Here is a 21,312-nt window from a genome sequence, read left to right on the forward strand (position 1 = left end):
CAGAGCGGAGTTTAGGGCTGTTGTACATAGGGTCGCTATGAGTCGCAGGCAACTCGACGGCACATAACAACAACAACAACAACACCTTAGTCTTTAAACTTTACATATACTTCTTTTATATTTTCATGACTTTGTACATACTATTTAATTTTCTCTTCTCTCTGAAAATTTTCCTCCTCTACTGGACTAACTCACATGTGTTTTTTAAGTATTTAGTAACAAATGAAAATGGCATTATATCCTTACTCTCCCAGCAAACTAATCACTTCTAGCTAAGTGTTCCTACAGCACTTATCCAATTTTTTACAAAATCAATTTGTTATGTCTCTTCCTCCACTATAGTTTATGAGTTCTATATTTACACTTCACCCTCAGAACCTTATCCTAAGGCTATTTTATTAACGATCATATAGGGACCAAACTTCTAGTGGCAACAAATTTTTTTCAATTATGTCTCAAAGCTGAGAACTATAACCATCTCTTTTCTTGGCCCCAGTACCATTCTGTTGCATACTTAAGTATTTCCTCATAATGAGTTTCACAGTTAAATCCATCTGACTCATTCACTTCCTATAAAAGAAAAGCTTTCACAAAACTGGAACAGCTGGACTGGTTAAGCTGCAGTTTCAGCAAGTCAGTCTTCAATTACGTCTGTCTGCTTATTTACAGGGGTGTTGGTTTTTAAGAAAGCACAGCAATGACTACTTCTGGCATATGGGGGCGGGATCCCTTAACAAGAGACAGCCAGAGTCATGAGACAAATAGGTCAGCAGCTGCCTGCAGTTGCACATTCAAGCCGCCTCAGCCCTGACAGCTATGCTGCTGTGCTACTCTGCCTCAATACCCTTCAAGAATGTGTCCTAGTCCAGGAAAATGAGGTAGTACAATGGAAAGTGAACATGCCAGAAGACCTGGGTTCTGATTTCAACTTCTGTCATATAATCACTTGTAGTTGGAGAGCCTACTCACAAAAGCCATCTACTTAGGTAGCTCATAGATCCTGAGTTCATGTAATGAGTGTGCTATAATCACCTGGAAGGTTCTGAAAACAGATACTCAGTTTATAATCCAAGAATTCCTGGATTATTGTTATGTACTGCCTAGTCAAAACTGACTCTTAGCTGACCCGCCAGGGGGTTTTCAGAGACAGTAAATAACATTGCAGGAGAATGTCCATCTTACTCCCTTGTAGAAGCTGGTAGTTTTAAACCATGTGCCTTCAGGCTGGCAGCACAGGGCCCTACCAGTAGGCCACCAGAGCTCATTCCCCAGGTGAATGACAGACACTTAGGTATGGAATCCAGTTCACCTACCACCTGTTGCTTGAACCCCTCTAATAGCCAGTCACGGGTGTCACTTCCAAGGGTAGGCAGATTACTATGATGATAGTCTATGCCTTCCTTTGCCTTTTACAGATTTACCCTATATTCTCTATGTTGCTGTTGCTGTGTGCTGTGTTGTTGTGCTGTTTCAGAGGCAGTAAACTGCATGGGAGGAGACCACCCATCGTTGTTGCACAGAGAAGCTGGTAGATTTAAACCATGTGCCTTCAGGTTGGCAGCACAGCTCTGCACCACTAAGCCCACCAGAACCCTTTCCCCACGTAACTGACACAGTTACACAGGGGTGGGATCCAGTTCACCAACCACCTGTTGCTTGAATCCCTCAAATAGCCAAATGGCCATCAGCAGATTATTTCCTCCCCCCCCACCATCCAGATCATTCCTTATTTTGTCTTTTATATAAATTTTCCCAATATTCTCTATGTTGTTGCTATGTGCTGTTGAGTCAGGATTGACCCTCTCAGTGGAGTTTTCAGAGTCAGTAAATCACACGGGAGGAGAATGTCCATCTTTCTTCCACATAGCAGCTGGTGTATTCAAACCACATGCCATCAGTAGGCCGTGAGAGTTCCCCTATATTCTCTATACAAACCAAAATTAGCTCCCCTATAGCTTTTGCCAACCAACTTTTCCCTTCCACAGGTTTGTTCTCCAATGCAATCAACTTATAGATTCTAATGGAGGATCTGATATGCTGCTAAGAATATAGTCTGGTTTCTCTAACTCATGAAATGACCAAATCACAACCCTTTCACATTATAAAGTTCTACATATTCTCAACACATGTTCATAGAACTGATTTTCTTTTAAATGAGAACAGGAAAATAATGAAAGACTACAGCACCAATAAGTCAACCAGATACAGCATAAATGCTGTTCAGCAGACAGCTAGTGACAAGCCAAATGGAGCATATGGTCTTGGGAATTCTTTAAAATGCATGCTTTCCCTTCCTTATGCAGGCAGCCAAGTGCAGGGAAGATCTGATGTCACAACAACAACAACGGCACAGCGCCTTTTGTAAACTATTTAATCTTTCTGAGATGGTCTTCTAAGTGCAAAAGTTAACAAAAAATCCATTGAAAAAGAAATAAAAATGAGATGGTATATGGGACATGTCATTATTGTTGAGCAGATTTCAAATAGTTCAATAGAAATTAAAAATGTCAACTCATGGTAACCCTATGTGTTACAGAAAGAACTGCTCCACAGGTTTGAATGTCTACAATATCATCAGGCTTTTTCTCCCACAGCAGTGCTGAGAAGGCTCAGACTGCCGATCTTTAACACAGTAGTTAAATATAAACTGTGCTATCTAGGGGCCCATACATATATTCTACTTCTTATAGTTCCAATTAGTTTCATTACAAGATAACCATTCGTTTACCTGCTGTATTTCCCCTTGCCACTGGAAAGTATGCCGCCACTCAGTGTGCCTCCAGAGAGGGCTGCAAAGCTGGCTGTTTCACTATAAGGGCCCTGCATTACACTGAGTCCATCTGTAGGGCTTCCACTGGTACTCAACACGCTAGTTAGGCCTTCAATGCTGCTTTCTCCAATGCTGGGATTCTTGAGGGCTCGCCAGGCATCTGCCACTGGAGACAGAAAAAAACATTTCAATGCAAAACATCATCAATGTAGTCTGGTAGATATTTCCTGCAATGATTCTTTTTAGAGTGGAGGATTTCCATGTAAAAAAGGTACTAATTTATTCAAGCACTTAATGTAAAGCTACTACATGCAGGTATCATATCAGCTGTTAATAAGATCACAGCTAGTCTCACACAAATCTTTAATTCTGACTCTTAGTCCAGTCTTCTTTCCACTACACCATAGCAGCCACCTAATCAAAAGAATAGTATTTTTCAAATGCTCATATTAGTAGAGAGCTTAAAAAAACCTCAACGCCACAACTTAATTAATATGGTTCAGTGGACACAATCTTTAAGAGAAGTCAGAAGCCTTGCTTTTTAGTCTCAGCTCTGTTCAAGTTCTTGATTCCATTTCACAGATATGGAGACAAAGTCAAATTCCTAATGAACGGAGATGAAAAATTGGGTCTCTGCTCTCCTTCTCCAGATAGCCATTGTAAAAAAAGTAAATGAGATAATAATTAAGCAAAGCCTTCTGAAAATGATAAAGTACTGTGCTGGTACAAGATTATTATAATCATCATTAAACCACTAGTGTACTTGGAGATACTTGAAATTCTAATAGTTTGTACCTGCCCAGAGAGGCAGGTACCAGAGGAATTAACCTAATAATTCTGGAACAAAGAAATGAAAATCTAAAAATACTTTACCCCTCTACAAAGCTCATTATCCAAAGCAACACAATGACAATCTATAAAATGTGTTTGAAGTTTGAATTTTTAACTTTAGTCTTATCAAATGTGGGGGGAAAAAAATTCTGCTTTTACCTGTAATTGGACCATCATCTTCATCAAATTCAATTTTTACTCCCTTTCCATTAGCTGTGCTAACTCCACAGCCTCCTCCACGACAGAGAGAAATGGGCACAACCCCATAGACATATGCCAGCATAATGGGGACACCAATACCTGGGGGAAGAGAAGGAAACAAGTCAGCAGACTGTCAGCCAGGAGTGCCCTGAATTCTCCTTTCCAGCCTGGATATGAACAAACCACATTAAAGTGCTAAGAAATGACATGATTATCCCAAAGATGTAGCTAAGTGAAACAGAATGACTACTGGTCTTTGAATCAGAAATCCTGGATTATAATCTTAGCACCAGTTTAGTAGTTGTGTGACTTTGGACATCTCCTCCATGAGGAGGTTAGAATCAAATGAGAATGTGCAGAACAGTAAATACATATTGCTTTCATTTCCCCCTATTCTATTCATTGTTGGAGAACTCTGGTTGTGTAGTCCATAGAGAGCTGTGGAGCTAATGCAAAGGTGGTTTGGATCCATCAGCTACTCCTCGGAAGAAAGATGGGCCACTCTTTCCACATGACTACAGGAAGAAAATCTGCAGGCGTGGCTGCTACGAGTCAGTTCTGATTTGACTACAGGAATTTATGTTTGTTGAAGAGCTAACAATTTCAATTGCAAGGGACTAAAAAAAAAATCAACATTAGGACTACTCTCTTCCTTGCCTTCCTTAATTCTTGCTCTCTTCCTCAATTCTAAAATCATACTGCTGTGAGGTAGAATGTCTTTGTTATTAAAAATACAATAGGCTCTGAAGTCAGACTGCCTGGTTTCACACCCCCACTGCATGATTTTGAGCAATTTACTGCATCTTTATGTTGCAACTGTGCTGCTGTGAGGCTTAAATGTAGAACTTAAATGAAGACATGCAGAACTGCTCCCTGCACATGAAGACCTTCAAAAAAAGTTATTTTATTCTAAAGCAAAGATTTATGTTTCCCAAAATACCCAGACATTAAGCAAATCAAAGTAAAAACAATTTTGTTTTGTAGGTTTTTGTGATATTCATGAATAGTAGGAGAGAAGGAAGATGTAACTTTTAAAACTAGGGTTTACAACAACTTTAATCTTTTTTTTGTGCTAGACCAAGCTCTAGAAAGTAAATTAAGAATTTTCTTTTTTTAAAAAAATCCCAAGCCTGATAATCTCGTGTGCCTGAAAAACTGAAAAATAAAAATAATCACAATAATGATGTTTAATCAAAGTGGGTTTGGTATAAAATTTAGTAATTTTCAGGGTGAAGTATCTGGGCTGGCCAAACTGCTGTGATCAGAAAGGTGACAGGAGTGTGTATGTCTGTGTGTGTGTGTGTGTGTGTGTGTGTGTGCGCGAGAAAAAAAAAAAGAAAGGTGACAGGAAACAAAAATCAAGAGAGGAAACAAATACTGAGATGACAATTGAAGTTAAGTGTGAAAAGGGGAAAGACAAAGGGAGAGAACCAGATAGAGTGGAACTGACTAGCTTACCAACACTAACTGCAGCAATAACTGGGGATGCAATGACTGACAAAGTCACTCCTCCTGTGATAGCCAAATTCCTCTTGTGCTTGGAAGTTTTCCTTCCCTCATATCGGCTATGGATCTAAGGAATAAAAAAAGCAATTTCAAGTCAACTCTCTCTCTGTCAGGAAAAAAAAAGGCAAAGTGAATATTCACTTATAAACTATATATAATAAAACATAGCCTCCACCCTAAGGAGGTATCTCTTCCCAATTTTAATCTAACTCAGACCTGAAAGATAAAAAGTAATGCAAATAAAGTTACTTCAAATCCACCAGATGCTCTGCCGGGGAAGGAGGGACAATCTCCACCTGTACCAGTCAGATCTAATTTGATGGTACACTCACACAAAAATAATAAAAATAAAAATTTAAAAAAAAAATCTACAACAACAACAAAAAAAGTTACTTCAAGAGACAAAACAGCACAAGAGAATGAAATAAACATTTCACCTTTAAGTCACTGAGAGAAACCAGGCCCCGGCTGTCAAGATATCCGAGAGTTCTTAAGAAAATTCATTTAACATCTTATGATTCCTAACTTTTATAATATAATAGACAAATTGCTAGTCAATAGGCCTTTTATTGTAAGAACTACCTTCCCTCTGTAACTTGATTGGTGCCACTATTAGAGCCTCTACCTGGAATATTATTGCTTTTCAATTTTTGACTCATGTACTTTTAACTTGTTAAATTTGTGTCTTCTAGGCTGCAACACTTCCATGATACATCTTCAAGGATATGAACATGCACAGCTAAGCACAACTGATAACAGTGCATCTAAATTCCAAAATCAATCTCCATAATAGTCTCTGTGTTTCCTATTGCAAAAGGGGCCCTTTAGAGTAGTGAGAGAAGATCTTCACCCTGAAACTTACAGCGTCCCTTTCCAGCAGGAAGTAGCTAAGAGAATACACCATCCCCTTTTCCTTATGAATCAGGGTGAAGTCTCTCTCAAGGAGGAGTGATAGGGAATGGCAAAGGACACACTGACAAAGGAGATTAATCAGAACTGGCTTTGACAAGCACTGTGGCAACTGGACAATTAAAACAGACTTTCAAGGGGGGGGAAAGAAGAACGAACTGGAGAGGAGGGTAGAGAAAATAGTGCAACAATGAATGAATGAATGAAAACCCCAAATCTCTGTAAATGCTCATTAAAATTAATAAAATTTAATAAAAAAAAGGGGGGGGAGAAAGCTCAAAGGAAAAAAAAAAGAAAATTAATTTAAGAAACTAAGGTTATTTTTATCAAAGAACCAGCTGGTTTTCAGTCAGCTCTGAAATAAAGTTCCTCCCCAATTTCCTCAAATCTTTATCATTAAATTTGAAGCCTATCGGTAGGTGCACAGAACCTAGTATCTTACCTTCCTGCCAACATAGACAGGAATGCCAATGACCATGGCAGGAATTGCAATGCCAGCAATGAGGGAAATTCCCACCGGAGCACCAATCAATGTGCCCAGCTGCCAGAGAATTTTCTTCTTGCGGCTCCACGGCTTCTTGCCCCAGAATGTGCAGCCAGAAGGGCTGCAGAGGAAACATATACTAAAGTTAATCTCAATATTACAAGCGTAGCTGTTGTCATTAGAGTCTGATAAGATCAAGAATCTACTTTTTAATAAGAGTGATTAACAGAGAGGTTATAGGAAATGAACATAATACACAAGGGTGACTAAAGGACAGGCCAGATTATTATGAATCTGGGCTTTCAACTTAATTAAAAAAAAATAAATAAAGGCATGCCTTCAGATTCTTCTCAACTATCAACACTGATCTAGCTTTTCTGACTGATACAACTAAGGATCCTGAACAGCCTTCCTACTCAAGACATTTCATCCAATGCACTGTGCTCTGCAGTTAATGAACATGCTGAATTGCAGTTTTCTTGGCATGTGATAGTCAGCTGCAAAATATATTCCTGAGAAAGGAGTTAAAAAGACCTCTCTTCACACTCTGTATTATCAGTTTGGTATTGAGTTTGGCAACATCTATTGAACTATTTTGTTCACTCTTCTTGTCTTTGTACTTATGCTTCTTTTTCCAATAAACGGGATAAGCAATTCTAAAGTAGAAGTCTTGTCTCATTCACTCCTATGTCCCCAATGACTGACACAATAAATGCTAAGTCTTAATTCGTTATAGACAATATTTTAATACTGATTTAATTTTTTGGCAACTCATCACATACAAAGACCTGTAAAAAAACTTAACCTCAAGAAACTTATAGTTTACTAATACTGAACATGTAAATAAAGTGTACAGTAGTAATTATGTTTACAAAACCAAGAATAAATGAATGTCAATAAAGAAGAAGGAGGCAGAAGTGAGGGATGGCACTGTAGCTGAATGATGCTTAAGTGGTCTTTGAAGGATGAGTAAGAATTCAACAAGCTGAAATGAAAATGGAAAAATGAAAAGAAAGGATGAAGTAACAAGAAAGCATTTCAGGAAAAAGAATATGAGTAAGTGTGAAGTGAAACAGCAGGGAAAGGATAGCCTAGATTAATGTATGAAACCAAAATGGAAATAGCTACAAAAGTAGATTAAGGGCAGACTATAGAACGCGCTAAAAGCCATGCTAGAGAAACTGATCTCTAACTGGAAGGTAACAGAAATGATCTCTGAAGGTTGCTGAGCTGGAGAAAAAAACATGATCAGTTTTTAGGTGCTGCTGAGGAATAAAGAGAACTCTTTGCAAACACAATTCAATTTTTACCACTTCCTCATGCTGTAATGAAAAGATAGCTATCTTTTTAATATCCTTTCCTCGAAATCAGTGAGAAAACAATACTCTAAATGCAATAGACACATTTCTCATCTCACCTGAGGTAATGCAAGTCTGAGATCTCTTTCATACAAAGCCAACAGAATTCACAGCCACAAACAGCACACGTCATGTGATTACAGCTTCCATCATTCATCTTGATAATGTAAGCACTGCATCTTGGGCATGACTTGATGTCATCTGCTAAAGAGGAAGAAAGAATGGTTAAAAAACCCCCCAAAAACCAAACCAAACAAAACCACTGCTGTCAGGTTGATTCCTATTCATAAGCTGATCCTGCAGGGCAGGTTAGCACTGCTATATATTTTTCTTGAAATGGCTGAATTATCCACCAATCAGCTAGCAGCTGAACATGTAACCACTCTGCCACCAGTGATATTTTTTCCTGTGTAGAAAAATATAATCCGTTTAACCTAGTTTGGCTTAAATGTACATATTACTTGAGCCACAGAGCCATAGAGAATGAGGGATTCCAGTAAATCTAGAAATTCTACTAGCCAAAGTTATGGTTGTTAGATGTTGTCCAGATTCGCAAGGAACAAAAGATTAAAACTTTGCCTTACATCCTGTGTCATCTTCATGATCTCTGATATGTTCAAGCGCACTGTTGCAGTCACTATCAATCCATCTTGTTAAAGGTCTTCTTTTTCTCTGACCATCTACTTTTCCTGCATGATGTCCTTTTTCAAAGACTACTTCCTCCTGACAACATGCCACCAGTATATGAGTCAAAATTTCACCATCTTTACCTCTAGGAGCACCCTGGTTATACTTCCTCCAAGATAGATTTGTTTGTTCTTTCTGCAGCCCATGGGATAATCAGCACTCTTTACAAACACAATCCAAAAATACTGATTTTCCATTAGTCTTCTTTATTCATTGTTCAACCTTCAGATGCATAAGAAGCAAATGAAAAAGCCAAGGTTGGGATCTACCTACTTACCTACCTGTCTATCCATCTATCTACCTATCTATCAATCATCATGATGCCTATTGGTCCAGTAAAGATTTTTGTTTTCTTGATGCTGAGATGTAATCCATTATTAAAGGCTGTTGTCTTTTATCTTCTTCAGTAAATGCCTCCTATCTAGTAAGAATGAATCATCTGCACAAATGCAGGTTGTTGAGCTGTCCTCTAATCTTTATGCCATGTTCTTCAGCATAGTCCAACTTCTCAAATTTTTTGCTCAATATACAGACTAAAGAGGTAAGGGGAAAGGATTCAAAACAAGTGCATACTTTTTCTGATTTTAAACCACGTAGTGTTCCCTGTTGTTTGAACAGTTTCTTTATCTAAAGCAGGGTGTTGCCAGAAAGAGTAGACTGCATTCTAGAATTGGCTTTAAGAAACTTCAGTTGATGAAACTAAATTTTTATACTCATTAAGGGTCATTGTGATTTGTTCTTAATTCAACCTTATGTTTCAAATTTTAAATAAACAAAAAAACAATTGGTAATGCCGTGTAGTATACAGGTGGTAATTTTTTTTTCTAAAAAAGTTTTTTTAAGTCATCTTGTCATTTATTTGCTATAGCAAGAACAAAGCATTTTTAAATACAAAATAATCAGATTTTTTTCACCTTGAAATATGGCCTTAATCACATTCAAGCAAGCTGTATTTTTTTGAGCTTCACAGATTGTGTGTATGTGTGTGTAACAAATTGAAGGTATGTCACAATTCTGTCAAATGAATGTTCCAGCATTTTTTTAAAAAAACATGATCATTTCATGTCTCTGTGTCACATTTTTATAATTCTCATATAAGATTAAAACTTTTTTCCTTTTTTAAAATTTATTATTAATTTCAATGAAAATTTACAGAGACTGGGTTTCCACATTTTAAAAAAAAACATGATCATTTCATGTTTCCATGTCATATTTTTATAATTCTCATTAGATAAAACTTTTTTCCTTTTTTTAAAATTTATTATTAATTTCAATGAAAATTTACAGAGACTTTGGATTTACATTCATTCATTGTTGCACTTTGCTCCCCTCTCATCACTCCCCCCTAGTACACTACCCTCTTAGAAAAGTAAAGGAAAAATTCTTTCATTGTTTTACAATTCCTCCTCCCATAAAATTTTTTTAAATTATTTTTTGTGTGTACCATCAAATTGGATCTGGCTGGTACAGGAGGAGACTGCCCCTCCTTCTCCAGCATCTGGTACATGTGGTAATTTTCATAGCAAGCAAGAAAATCTCCTCTTACAAAGACACTCTGAGAAATTATACTGTGTCAGGAAAATGTGGATGGTAAAATTTTTCCTATTAGCCTTTCCCAAAAGACATCAGTGAAATAAAACACATTTACAAAAGGAAATAAACCGATTGACATTTTAAAACAAAGTTACACTGACTTATCAAGGCTGGAACCAAATGTGTGGCATTCCTCCTTTTAAAGTTAATCATTAGTCCAAACTTTTGTCTGTATCCTACTTTCAAAAGCAGTGATACACTCAAAACTATTGGGAAAACAGTACAAGGGGAACAAGAGTTAAATATCTTTCTGCTTACAGTGAGTTTTCCAAGGACCATCAAAAAGATCTAATTGTTCTCTATTATGAGATGTATTACTAAAAAAGCAGAAATTCTCAATTCATTGCCATGTGAATAGAACCCATTCTGAGGCTATCAATGGCATGGAAGGAGATTATCCATTTTGCTCCTGCTAAACTGTTAGTGGATTTGAATGGCCAGAGAGGTGTGGCTTTTGGATTAGTAGCACAGCATCCTAGGGACTCAGGTACCAAAGGTAGTTTGCTATCTTCTAATTTTATTTGAGCTAGATAATTTATAATGGTAAAAGAGGGATGCTACCTATCAAATATAATACTCAAAGGACTGCCAAATGGTATTTTCTACTCTGATTTCAAGGAATCAGATTGTTATACAGCTTTGGGCCCCCATTCTTTAATATCAAATGAAGTGAGAAATAACTTATACCTGGTCCAGAGTCTTGTCCATAACTGAGACCTGAAGTGTGCTTGGTCCGTACTCTCAGAGTCTGCGCCCTCTGCTGCCGTGCCATATCGCATGTCTGATTTGGATGCCATATTTGCTTACAGTGGTAGCAGAACTCAGTCTGGCAGCCTTCTCTTTCACAGGTCAGCTTTGGGCAGCTGGCACAGCCATAGGCAATAACAGCATAACTGAGTATGAAAATAGGAAGAAATATCAGCAAGGTGAAGAATGATCTAACCATCACTGATACGATTCATCAATTCCAGTGGCTAACACTGGCGCCCCATTCTCACACCATATAGGAGTTAGAGAAAAGGATGCATACACATACACTGCTCCCCACCCCCACAGAAGTACACTTAACTGTAATGCATATTCTATGTGAAAAAGCAGATCTCTTCCTAAGATTACAAATCCTTTTGTTTTCTGGAGAAAATATATTTAGCCTAATTTATAGCATTTATTTCATCACAGCTTTAACTGCTTGAGGAGCAGTCTGCCATAGCAAGTTTCATAAATAACAGGTTATAAAACTATTTTCTTTTGATGGTTTGCTGTATTTAGAGATTAGAATTTGTTTACATGAGGAGATGGAAAATTTGTAAAATAAAGAATGAGAGCAAAAATTAAAGCAAGCATTTTTTTTAAACTTTAAGTTTTACAGTAAAACTAGTCTGACCATAGCCTTGGAGACAACAGCAACTGACAGATTCATGATCAACTCCTTCTAGAGTGAAAGCTCATCTAATCTTTCTATTCTTTTTCTCCTCTTTCAATTCAAAGCTATAAAATAAATCACCACTATCTACCTTATTAATATAGTACAAAGTCATACCTCCTTATCTCACCAGCATTACTTATTTTATAATATTTACCAAGAATTGGTCTCTCACAAACAATTGAATTAAAATTATTAACTTTCCTGATTAATCTAAATATGTCTGTTAAATAGTCACACTTTCCTAATATGTAAATACTTGTTCAAAACAAAGTAATTTAAAGAAACAAGAGAAGAATGGAAGTCAGCAGTTACAAATTTTCACTACACAATTTTTAAACAGGTCAATGGTTGCAGGCTTCAGTGTTGCCATCTGGACTGTGCTATTCCCGATTTTACAGCCTCCCATAGTAAGCAAAGATCTTGAACATATATAGGGCTAATAATGTTTTCCTGGACTTTTTATACTTGTTTATTTGAATGTATACTAGATGTTCATGAAAATTACCCAAGTTCTTCAGTTTATCATAGATTCTGCAAAGTTGATTTAAGAATGTCTTTAATATAAATAACAGTATCTTCAATGTTACATAATACATTCTATAATAATATTCTTCTCAGAAAGAACAAAATGAGAATAGGTCAATGTGTGAACACAAATGATTCATATCCTGTAGGAGTTATGAGCAAATTTACCCCACCTATGTGCAAAATAACTACTAAAGATAAACCACAGTGTTTCATGAAGAAACAAACATATTTGCTCTTTTGTGTTAAATGGGGAAGGTACTGGATGACCTCTTAAATACTAAGTAGCCAACTTTTGAAGATGAAAGTTATTTGGTCAGGAAGCCTTAATTACTTCATGATCCATTTCTGGCTCACCTGGTTGTTACTGTTCTGAACCATCAAGTAGGAACCCATAGCTGATCCTCCTGCAGATTTTCCCAGCCAGTTAACTGCATAGAAGATTGTTCATACTTCTGTGGAGCAGCTGGTGGATTTGAACCATGTACCTTTGTGTTTGCTGTGCAATTCCTACCACTAAGTCATGAGTCTCACATGGCAGGAGGTAAATATCAATAAATTACAGTATTCTTTAAAAAGCTTTTGGTAGGATGTCTCATGTCAACTGTGGGTATAGAATTTGGTTCCAATAAAGTGAAACCACCTCAAAATGCTCATGAATCAACAGCAGTCTATTTCCATGACAGAGAATTAGTCAGGGCACGAGACTTGGCAACCTGGTTTTCAGGAACCTAGTCTGGGCTCCTTGCCTCTGACTCATACTGTGTGACACTGAGCTAGCTAAACTCTTCAAATCTTAGTTTCTAACTCAAAATGGAGATAGAGGTACTTGCTACTTTCAAGTGTAACTAAACAAGTTCTAAAATTACATTTGAGAGCTTGCCCTGAAAAACAGGGTTAAAAAAATTGCACATTTCGTCCTACTTTTTTATTTTTGCATATGCTATTCTTTCTTTCCAGAAATGACCTTTCTTTATTCTTGTCCAGGCAAATAGTTATCCATTCAAGAACTAGCTCAAAAGAGATTTTCTCTAGATAATTACCTTTTTTTTTTAAATCTCCAGGGTCTAGCAACACACAAATTTATCCATACATTATTTTACTATATCCCAAGTACTATAACTTAATTGCATTTTAAGGTTTAATTATAAATATTTTTTAGGGGTAAATCATTACGTTCCAAAAAGGGCAATCTTCTTTCCAAGTAGTCATCTTTAGAGCAAATCTATCACAATCATCATGTTTCCCTTTTCCCATTACCTTCACTGGGAGACCTCTCCTATCTGTTCTCTTAACTTAATGAACCATTCAGTCTTGCTTAAAAAACAAAAAAGGAATTATAAAAAATTACATGCTATTACACCTGAAGCATCTGCTGCAGAAAGTAAACATTAAGAAAACAAAGATATTTTACTGGGCCTATTGGCTCTTGATAGATGGAGATTCTCAACAATTTCAGCTTGACTGAGTCCACAATTAATACACTTGGAACCAGCACCCAATAGATGAACTGAATTAGGAAAGTCAGCTGTCAAGGACCTCTCCAGAGTGCTGACATGCAAAGAAGTCAGTCTAGAGACTAAGGTGCACCTGTTCCAGGCCATGGTCTTTGCAATTATTTGTTACGCATTAGAGAGCTGCACAATGAAAAAGCACAAGAGAAGAAGAAATGATGCTTTTAAATCGTAGTGCTGGAGAAGAGTATTGAACATACCATGGACTGGCAAGAGAACAAACAAGTCTATCCTGGAGTAGGTGACACCAGATTGCTCTTTGGAGGCAAGGATTTTGAAGCTCTGTCTTATAAACCTTGGTCAGGCTGCTAGGAGGGACCAGTCCTTGGAGAAGAATGTCATGCTTGGAAAGGTTGGAGGGACAACTCAGGAGAGGAAGATCTTGGATGAGATGGACTGACACAGTGACTGAGGTAATAGGGGCAGTGTGTCACGGACAGTGGGACTGGCTCAGGATAGGACAAGGTTCAGAGCTATCATTTATAGGTCGCTATGAGTCGCAGGTGATTTACTGGCCCATAACAACAATAACTCTCAAGGTCACACAATTTTTACTCACTTTTTTAAGTCTTTAGAAACAATATAACAGGAAAGACCATAGCATTACCTAACTTCTATCTTGGGTGGGAGGACATCCTATTTATAGGAATTTGATTATGCTCTAAGAGATTGCAGTTGTTAAGGAAAATATGTTCCTGTATTATATCTGTGCTTCCTACTCGTAGGCCATGTAACTAGGTTACCTACTTAGAAATGGACTCTGAATAAATGTTCAGGAAAGGGAGGGTAGACAGGATTCATTCTTTTAAACACTCCCTGGGTACATGCAGTTGCATTGTAGTTTACTACCAGTCAAACCTGAGCTAAGTTAGAACAAAGAGCTGAATCCTTTACCATCTTCATTTTTCCTGCCCTTGTTCCAACCCATGAATGTACACCAGACAACTCCAAGAGCTTCCCATAAGGTCTTATGCTCCACTCTAGTCTAAATCCACTATGGTACTAAACAACAACAAATCATGCAGACATTACTCTTTTGTTTAAAATACTTCAAGAACACAGTTACTCAAAGAAACCTCTGTTACCTATGGAATTAAAAAAAAATTCCAACTTTTTTGAATGGCAAATGTCAACAGAGAACTGCCAGATGTACAGGCTGGATTAAGAAGAGGGTGTGGTACTAGGGATATTATAGCTAATGTTAGGTGGATTTTAGCAGAAAGCAAAGAATACCAGAAGAATGTCTATCTGTGCTTCATTGACTATGCAAAGGCTTTTGACTGTGTGGATCACAACAAGCTGTGGCTGACTCTGAGAAGAATAGGAATCCCAGAACATTTGATTGTGCTAATGCGAAACTTATACTCGGACCAAGAGGCAGTCATCAGAACAGAGCAAGGAGACACTACATGGTTCAAAATCAAGAAGGGGGGGTTCCTCAGGGATGTATTCTGTCTCCATGGTTCAAAATCAAGAAGGGGGTTCATCCGGGATGTATTCTGTCTCCATACCTTTTCAATCTGTATGCAGAACAGATCATCCGAGACGCTGGGCTGTACGAAGAGGAATGTGGCATCGAGATTGGTTGAAGAATCATCAATAACCTGCATTATGCAGATGACACAACCCTGCTTGCTGAAACTGAGGAGGACCTGAAGCGTTTGCTGCAGAAGATCAAGGACTACAGCCTCCTATATGGACTGAAGCTTAACATCAAGAAAACAAAGATTCTAACCACTGGGCCAATTGGCAGCATCAGTAAGGATGGCAAAGAGATTGAGATAGTTAACAGTTTTAGTTTACTTGGCTCCGCGGTCAACACTCTTGGTAACAGCAGCCAGGAAATCAAGAGATGAATTGCATTGGGAAAGTCGGCTGTGAGGGACCTCTCAAGAGTACCAAAGAGCAACAATGTCAGGCTGGAGACTAAGGTGCGCCTGATCCGGGCTATAGTCTTCGCAATTACGTGCTATGTATCAGAGAGTTGGACAGTGACTAGGGTTGATAGAGAATTGATGCCTTTGAGCTGTGGTGCTGGAGAAGAGTGTTGAATATACCATGGACTGCTGGGAGAACAAACAGGTTTGTCCTGGAGAGGGTGAAGCCAGAGTGTTCCCTGGAGTCAAGGATTCTGAGGCTTCGTCTGACATATTTTGGGCATGTTGCAAGGAGGGACTGGTCCTTGGAGAGGGACATCATGTTTGGCAGAGTGGAGGGACGGCGCAGGAGAGGAAGACCCTCGATGAGATGGATCGATTCTGTGACTAGAGAGGTGGGAATAAGTGCGCTTGGGACGGTTAGGTTGGCACAGGATAGAAGAGCGTATAGAGTTCTTGTACATAGGGTCGCTATGAGTCGCAGGTGACTCGATGGCACATGACAACAACAACAACGAAGACAGGCCTAACATGTCGAACAGAGCCCACCCTTTTTAGCTTGAGTTTTAGAAGCTAGTTACCCTGATCATGTCCAGCACCACATGTATCTACCGAAAGGCTAACCAAACAAGAAAATCATAACATACAGTGGAAAACAGAGAAGATATTGGCAAAATACATGTCTATATCACCAGGGGAACTCAGACATTTGTCTGGGAAATAAAAGGACTTTATTTATCTAACACTTTCAAGTAAAGATCTCGAATCACTTTACAAACATTAATTCTCTCAGACTCAGGAAAGGATTATACCTATTTCAGATAAGAAAAAGAAAGGAGACAAGAGGCTATTAACAATAGGAATCAGAAAAGAAACTAGATCCTAGCATTCTAGGCCCTTTTTTACACTGTCCTTCGTTCATTACTTGGCCAAAGAATCTCATACAGTAACATCTCAAAATGTGAGGTTATAATGACAAGCTCTTTTTTTTTTTTTTACCAGAGACACATGTTTCATTTTTAGTTTTGTTAAAAAATTCTGACAAATCAGGTACAGGGATACAGGAGTGGTGGTGATGCAAAAGAGGGAAGCCATGGGGGAGGGGTCAAGGCTGGGTGGCAGTAGTGTCTCCTTCACCCCCATGCCTGGTGGTGTCTCCTGAAGTGGGGACAGACTGTCATGTTCCACAACGGACGAATCTTCTACCGTGTCTGTTCAATGTAGGAGGAGATGTCTATCTCGTCAGGCAGCTCACTAATATTAACCTCAAAGCGATCCTGAACATCACTGAGGATCCTGGCATCATTTTCATCTGACACAAACGTGACGGCCAAGCCCTTGGTGCCAAATCGGCCTGCTCTGGCCACCCGATGTAAGTAGGTGTCAGAATCCTCAGGCATGTCGTAGTTAAAGGCAATGTTCACCCGCTCAATGTCCATGCCTCGGCCAAATAGATTGGTGGCCACAAGAATACGTCGTTGACAATCTTTAAATTGCTGGTACTGAGAGAGTCTCTCCTCCTGAGGCATCCCTCGGTAGATGGCAATGGCTGGGAAGTTCTGCTCTACTAGGAGCTGGGCCAGGGCAATACATCGCTGCACAGACTTCACAAAGATCACCACCTGGTTAAACTCAAGCACATCTAGAAGGTCAAAGAGCTTCCGGTTCTTCTCGTTGTCCTTCAGTTTCACGTAGTACTGCTGCAACCCATGCAGCGTCAGCTTCGTCTCATCATCCACGAAGATCTCCATTGGGTCTTGCATGAACTTGCGGCAGACTGGACGAATCTCTTTGCTCAAGGTAGCACTGAACATCATGACCTGCTTCTCATGGGGGGTCATGTGAAAAATTTCCTGGACATCCCGATGCATGTCGAGTTGTACAAGCATCTTGTCACACTCATCCAAGATGAAGTGTTTAATGTGTTTGAGGTTGAGACTCTTATTTCGAGCCAAGGCGAGGATGCAGCCAGGGATTCCGACGACGATATGTGGGCAGTTCTTCTTTAACACCTCTTCATCCTTCTTGATAGACAGACCACCAAAAAACACGGCAACCTTGACATTGGGCATGTACTTGGAGAAGCACTCATACTCCTTGCTGATCTGAAAAGCCAACTCCCGAGTGTGACACATCACCAGCACAGATACCTGTCCAGTAACTGGCTCCAACTGCTGCAGTGTGGCCAGCACAAACACTGCTGTCTTTCCCATGCCTGATTTAGCCTGGCATAGGACATCCATTCCCAGAATGGCCTGTGGGATGCACTCATGCTGAACTTCTGATGGATGCTCAAAACCACAGTCAACAATCGCACGAAGCAACTCTGGCTTAAGCAGGAAGTCACGGAAGCCAGAGCTGTGGATGGAGACATAGGATCCTTTCACATCCTTCTTAGCAGGAGCCTCAGCCCCATCTCCTCCAGCTGCTGTCTCCACTTCATCATCTTCATAGTCCAGGAGCTCATTGTCCACATCATTTTCTGCCATAATTGGTCTGGGTAGGGCGAGCGTGTATGGCAGCGGCAACAGCGACGAAGAAGGGCAAGCTCTTGCTTTTTTAAAACACAGAAGAAAAGATACAGGTCTTGGTTGGACACCACTGTCTGTCTCCACTAATAACTATTTATGTGACCCTGAGCAAGTAATTCTCCAGATGTTTCTTCATCTGTAAAATTAAATCTACTTCACAATGGATCAAATAAAATTATGTATGCTGAATACAGATGCCTGTGTGCCTTTTTTCTCTAAACTCTGACTTTCTTTAAGTCCAGATAATGGTAACACTTACATAAAATGTACCTATAGAAAACTGCTTCTAGCTCTTTTAACTAATTAAAAAAAAAAAACAAAACAAACCCCCAAAACACAACTGTGGATAATACCAACCCAATACTTGACTAAAATAAGGTCTAATTTTCTAGAACTTCCAATGAGCAATGGCTAACAGTTGTCCCAAGCCTCAAATTAATTTCTGTCCATTTTTATTGATGCGAACAAAGAAATCAACAACAAATAAAAACCAAAATGGGACTTAGACATAACTAAATAACCTCATTAGGATTGAGGCTTAACAAGCTTGAAGGCTTAGGATAACTCTCTCAACCAACCTAACACAGTTATAAAGTCTATTGTCTATATTCTAGTTTGGTGAACAGCTCGTGGAGTCTCAAACATCTAAGTAGCCATCTAAGATACAATTACTGGTCTCTACATATGCAGAACCAAGATGGAATCCAAAGACTTAAAAAGTAAACCTGTCTATAGGACTAAGATGATCCAAGAAGTACAGGTTCACCTATCCTGACACCACAAGAACATAATTTCTTGATGACATTGAGTCTCTTTTAAAGTACTTCAATATACTGAATTTTTAAAGCTATTATATATTTAAAGCTATTATAATATGCAGTATTTGCAGAGACATAACACATCATTCTGATTAGGTACACAAAATGATGGATCCTGATAGAATGGGAGAAAAATAGAACTTATGAAAGGTCAGACTTAACTGGACTGGATGAGAGTAAAGGAACCCCACTACTATCACCTTGAAATATCCATTATATGCTGAACTGAAACTACTCTCAAATGTCACATTTCAGCTAAACAACAGACAGGCTCATAAAATAAACTAACACCCAGAAGTTTGATGCATCTTTAGTGAATTGTTCAATGGGAACCTAATATACTACATAAACTTCACTGAAAACACATTATTTTTAAAAGGGTAAGAGAGCAGTTGTTCTCCCAGCACTAGTCACCTAACATTTATAGACTGCCGCCCCCTCGTCTGGGGTCTAGTTTTTCCATCTAAACAGTGCTAGCTGAGGAATAGTTGAGACACCAAAGAGAGGATGTGGTTGCTTCTGGCTTGGGGCCTATCAAGTTTTGAATCCTGGCTCTGCATTTAAAAGCTGTGTGATCTTAGGCAAGCAACTTCACCTCTCTATGCCTCAATGCTCTCCTTTGTAAAATACAGCTATTCTAACCAGATCCTTGGAGTGGTCTTACACATTCGAGAAGAAAACCAGACACCAGATACAAGACATAGAAGCATTTCAAATAGTATGTGCTAAATACTCAAGAAATATTGGTTGTTACTATCAATTTAAAAATAAAAATAAATAAGGAGTTTACTGAGAAAAGTGATCTACCTCTAGACACAGATCTGCTTTCAAGCTCTCACATTCTTAATTAAATTCTTAATTAAAATACATATCATAAAAAGAACTATACAGTATTATCTCAAGGTAATATTAATCTGGTTCAAAAAATAGATCAACATCTACAAAACTTAGGGACCATATGAATTAACCTGTTAATGTCAGTACCAGGTCAGTAGATAGAAGCAGATGGTTGCAAGAACCTAGAAAATCCTTTCTAATATTTATTAAGTGAATGTGAAAGTGATCTACCACAGATAGAGTACCTCTGACTTCAACACTTCAAGTAATTTAGAAACCCTACATCTCTAAACAAGTTTGACCAAAGAGAACTAAATGTCTATTAATGACTGTATGAAAAACCAGTATGATTTTTAAACCTTCACTGAAAAAATAAAAATCTGAAGAACTTAACACCTCTCGCTAAGAGACTCTTAGGCTCCTTTTCAAAGGTGGCAAGTGGCAGTATCACGAGAACCTCAACAACAGCCTTCATAGAGGTTTCAATTAAGAGCCCCTTTTAACTCCTATAACACAAAACATCACACAGCATTTTACTAGCATTACACGTACACAATACAAGGAGTCTCAAGCATCTTTTTTTTTTGACCCCCAAGGCATGACAAAGAATAATAAAATGATGTGCTCAAGGTCAGAGAGCAAGAAATTGCTTTTGACTTAGAGTCGCTCTGTAACATGCCGTCATTGCTGGCTTATCTAACAGTAACACGGTTAGATTTTAGAGGGGAGGTCTCCAGTCACTGCTTCAGATAGCAAAGTGTGGTGGTAGAATGTCCCTGTGGATACTGCACATTTTGATTTACTGACTTTAAAAATGAAGAATACACATGAGTGCGCGTAAAAGACCCAATGTCATGAAGAACTCAAGATCACAGAGGCTGGAAAACACATTTTTCTCCTACCATACCAACCTCTGGACTGACTTCTCTTTCCTTCTACAAACAGAACCTCTGCAGGACAAAGCAAGGGGGTCTGTCCAGCCCTCATGCTGCTCTAGGCAGCAGCCTAGGAACCAGGGGAAGCCTCCCAATGCCAGAGTCGTGTCCTCGAATGCCATTCCCGTCCCCTCCATCCTAACTTAAGGGTAGTGGTTTGCCAGGCAGAACACGCCTTTTCCTGCAATGCTGTCAAGTCGGCCTCTGGCCAAAAGGACACACCCCTCCGAAACGCCCCCCCCCCCAAAACAGGCAGTCCCACTGCCTCCCTTCTTTGCCAAACATCCCTCGATTGTTCCTGCTAAGGGACAGCCCCCTACCTGGGCACAGAAAGGCCTCTAGACAAGGCGCCGCCCGCCCCTGTCCTGACTTCGCGGACAGCTCTCCCCTTTGCTCGGTCCTCAGCCTCCAACCTCCAGCCCGCGCGGTGCGCGGCGCCCTCCCTGCACCCGCCCGGCCGCCCGTCGGCTCGAGGTCCCCGCTCGCGGCGGCTGCCACGTTCCGCTCCCT

General features: G+C 39.2%; 2 protein-coding genes across 2 annotated transcripts in view; both read right to left on the minus strand.

Annotated features, from left to right (window-relative positions):
- RNF19B (ring finger protein 19B) overlaps positions 1-21,312 on the minus strand; it is a 27,295-nt gene that overhangs the window by 5,165 nt on the left and 818 nt on the right. The window contains exons 2-8 of the mRNA XM_006886571.1: positions 21,123-21,310; positions 11,027-11,232; positions 8,119-8,260; positions 6,660-6,822; positions 5,261-5,375; positions 3,761-3,901; positions 2,729-2,936 (exon numbers count right to left, since the gene is read on the minus strand). Coding sequence (XP_006886633.1) covers positions 2,729-2,936; positions 3,761-3,901; positions 5,261-5,375; positions 6,660-6,822; positions 8,119-8,260; positions 11,027-11,232; positions 21,123-21,310 — 1,163 coding nt within the window. The remainder of the gene's footprint in view (positions 1-2,728; positions 2,937-3,760; positions 3,902-5,260; positions 5,376-6,659; positions 6,823-8,118; positions 8,261-11,026; positions 11,233-21,122; positions 21,311-21,312) is intronic.
- On the minus strand, positions 16,685-18,229 carry LOC102873758 (spliceosome RNA helicase DDX39B-like). Its single transcript, XM_006886413.1, has one exon. The coding sequence runs from the start codon at positions 18,168-18,170 to the stop codon at positions 16,884-16,886; it is 1,287 nt and encodes a 428-aa protein (XP_006886475.1). The 5' UTR covers positions 18,171-18,229; the 3' UTR covers positions 16,685-16,883.

Source organism: Elephantulus edwardii, unplaced genomic scaffold (genome assembly GCF_000299155.1).
Source record: "Elephantulus edwardii isolate Elephantulus edwardi_28Jun2011 unplaced genomic scaffold, EleEdw1.0 scaffold00049, whole genome shotgun sequence".
Classification (NCBI taxonomy): Eukaryota; Metazoa; Chordata; class Mammalia; order Macroscelidea; family Macroscelididae; genus Elephantulus; species Elephantulus edwardii.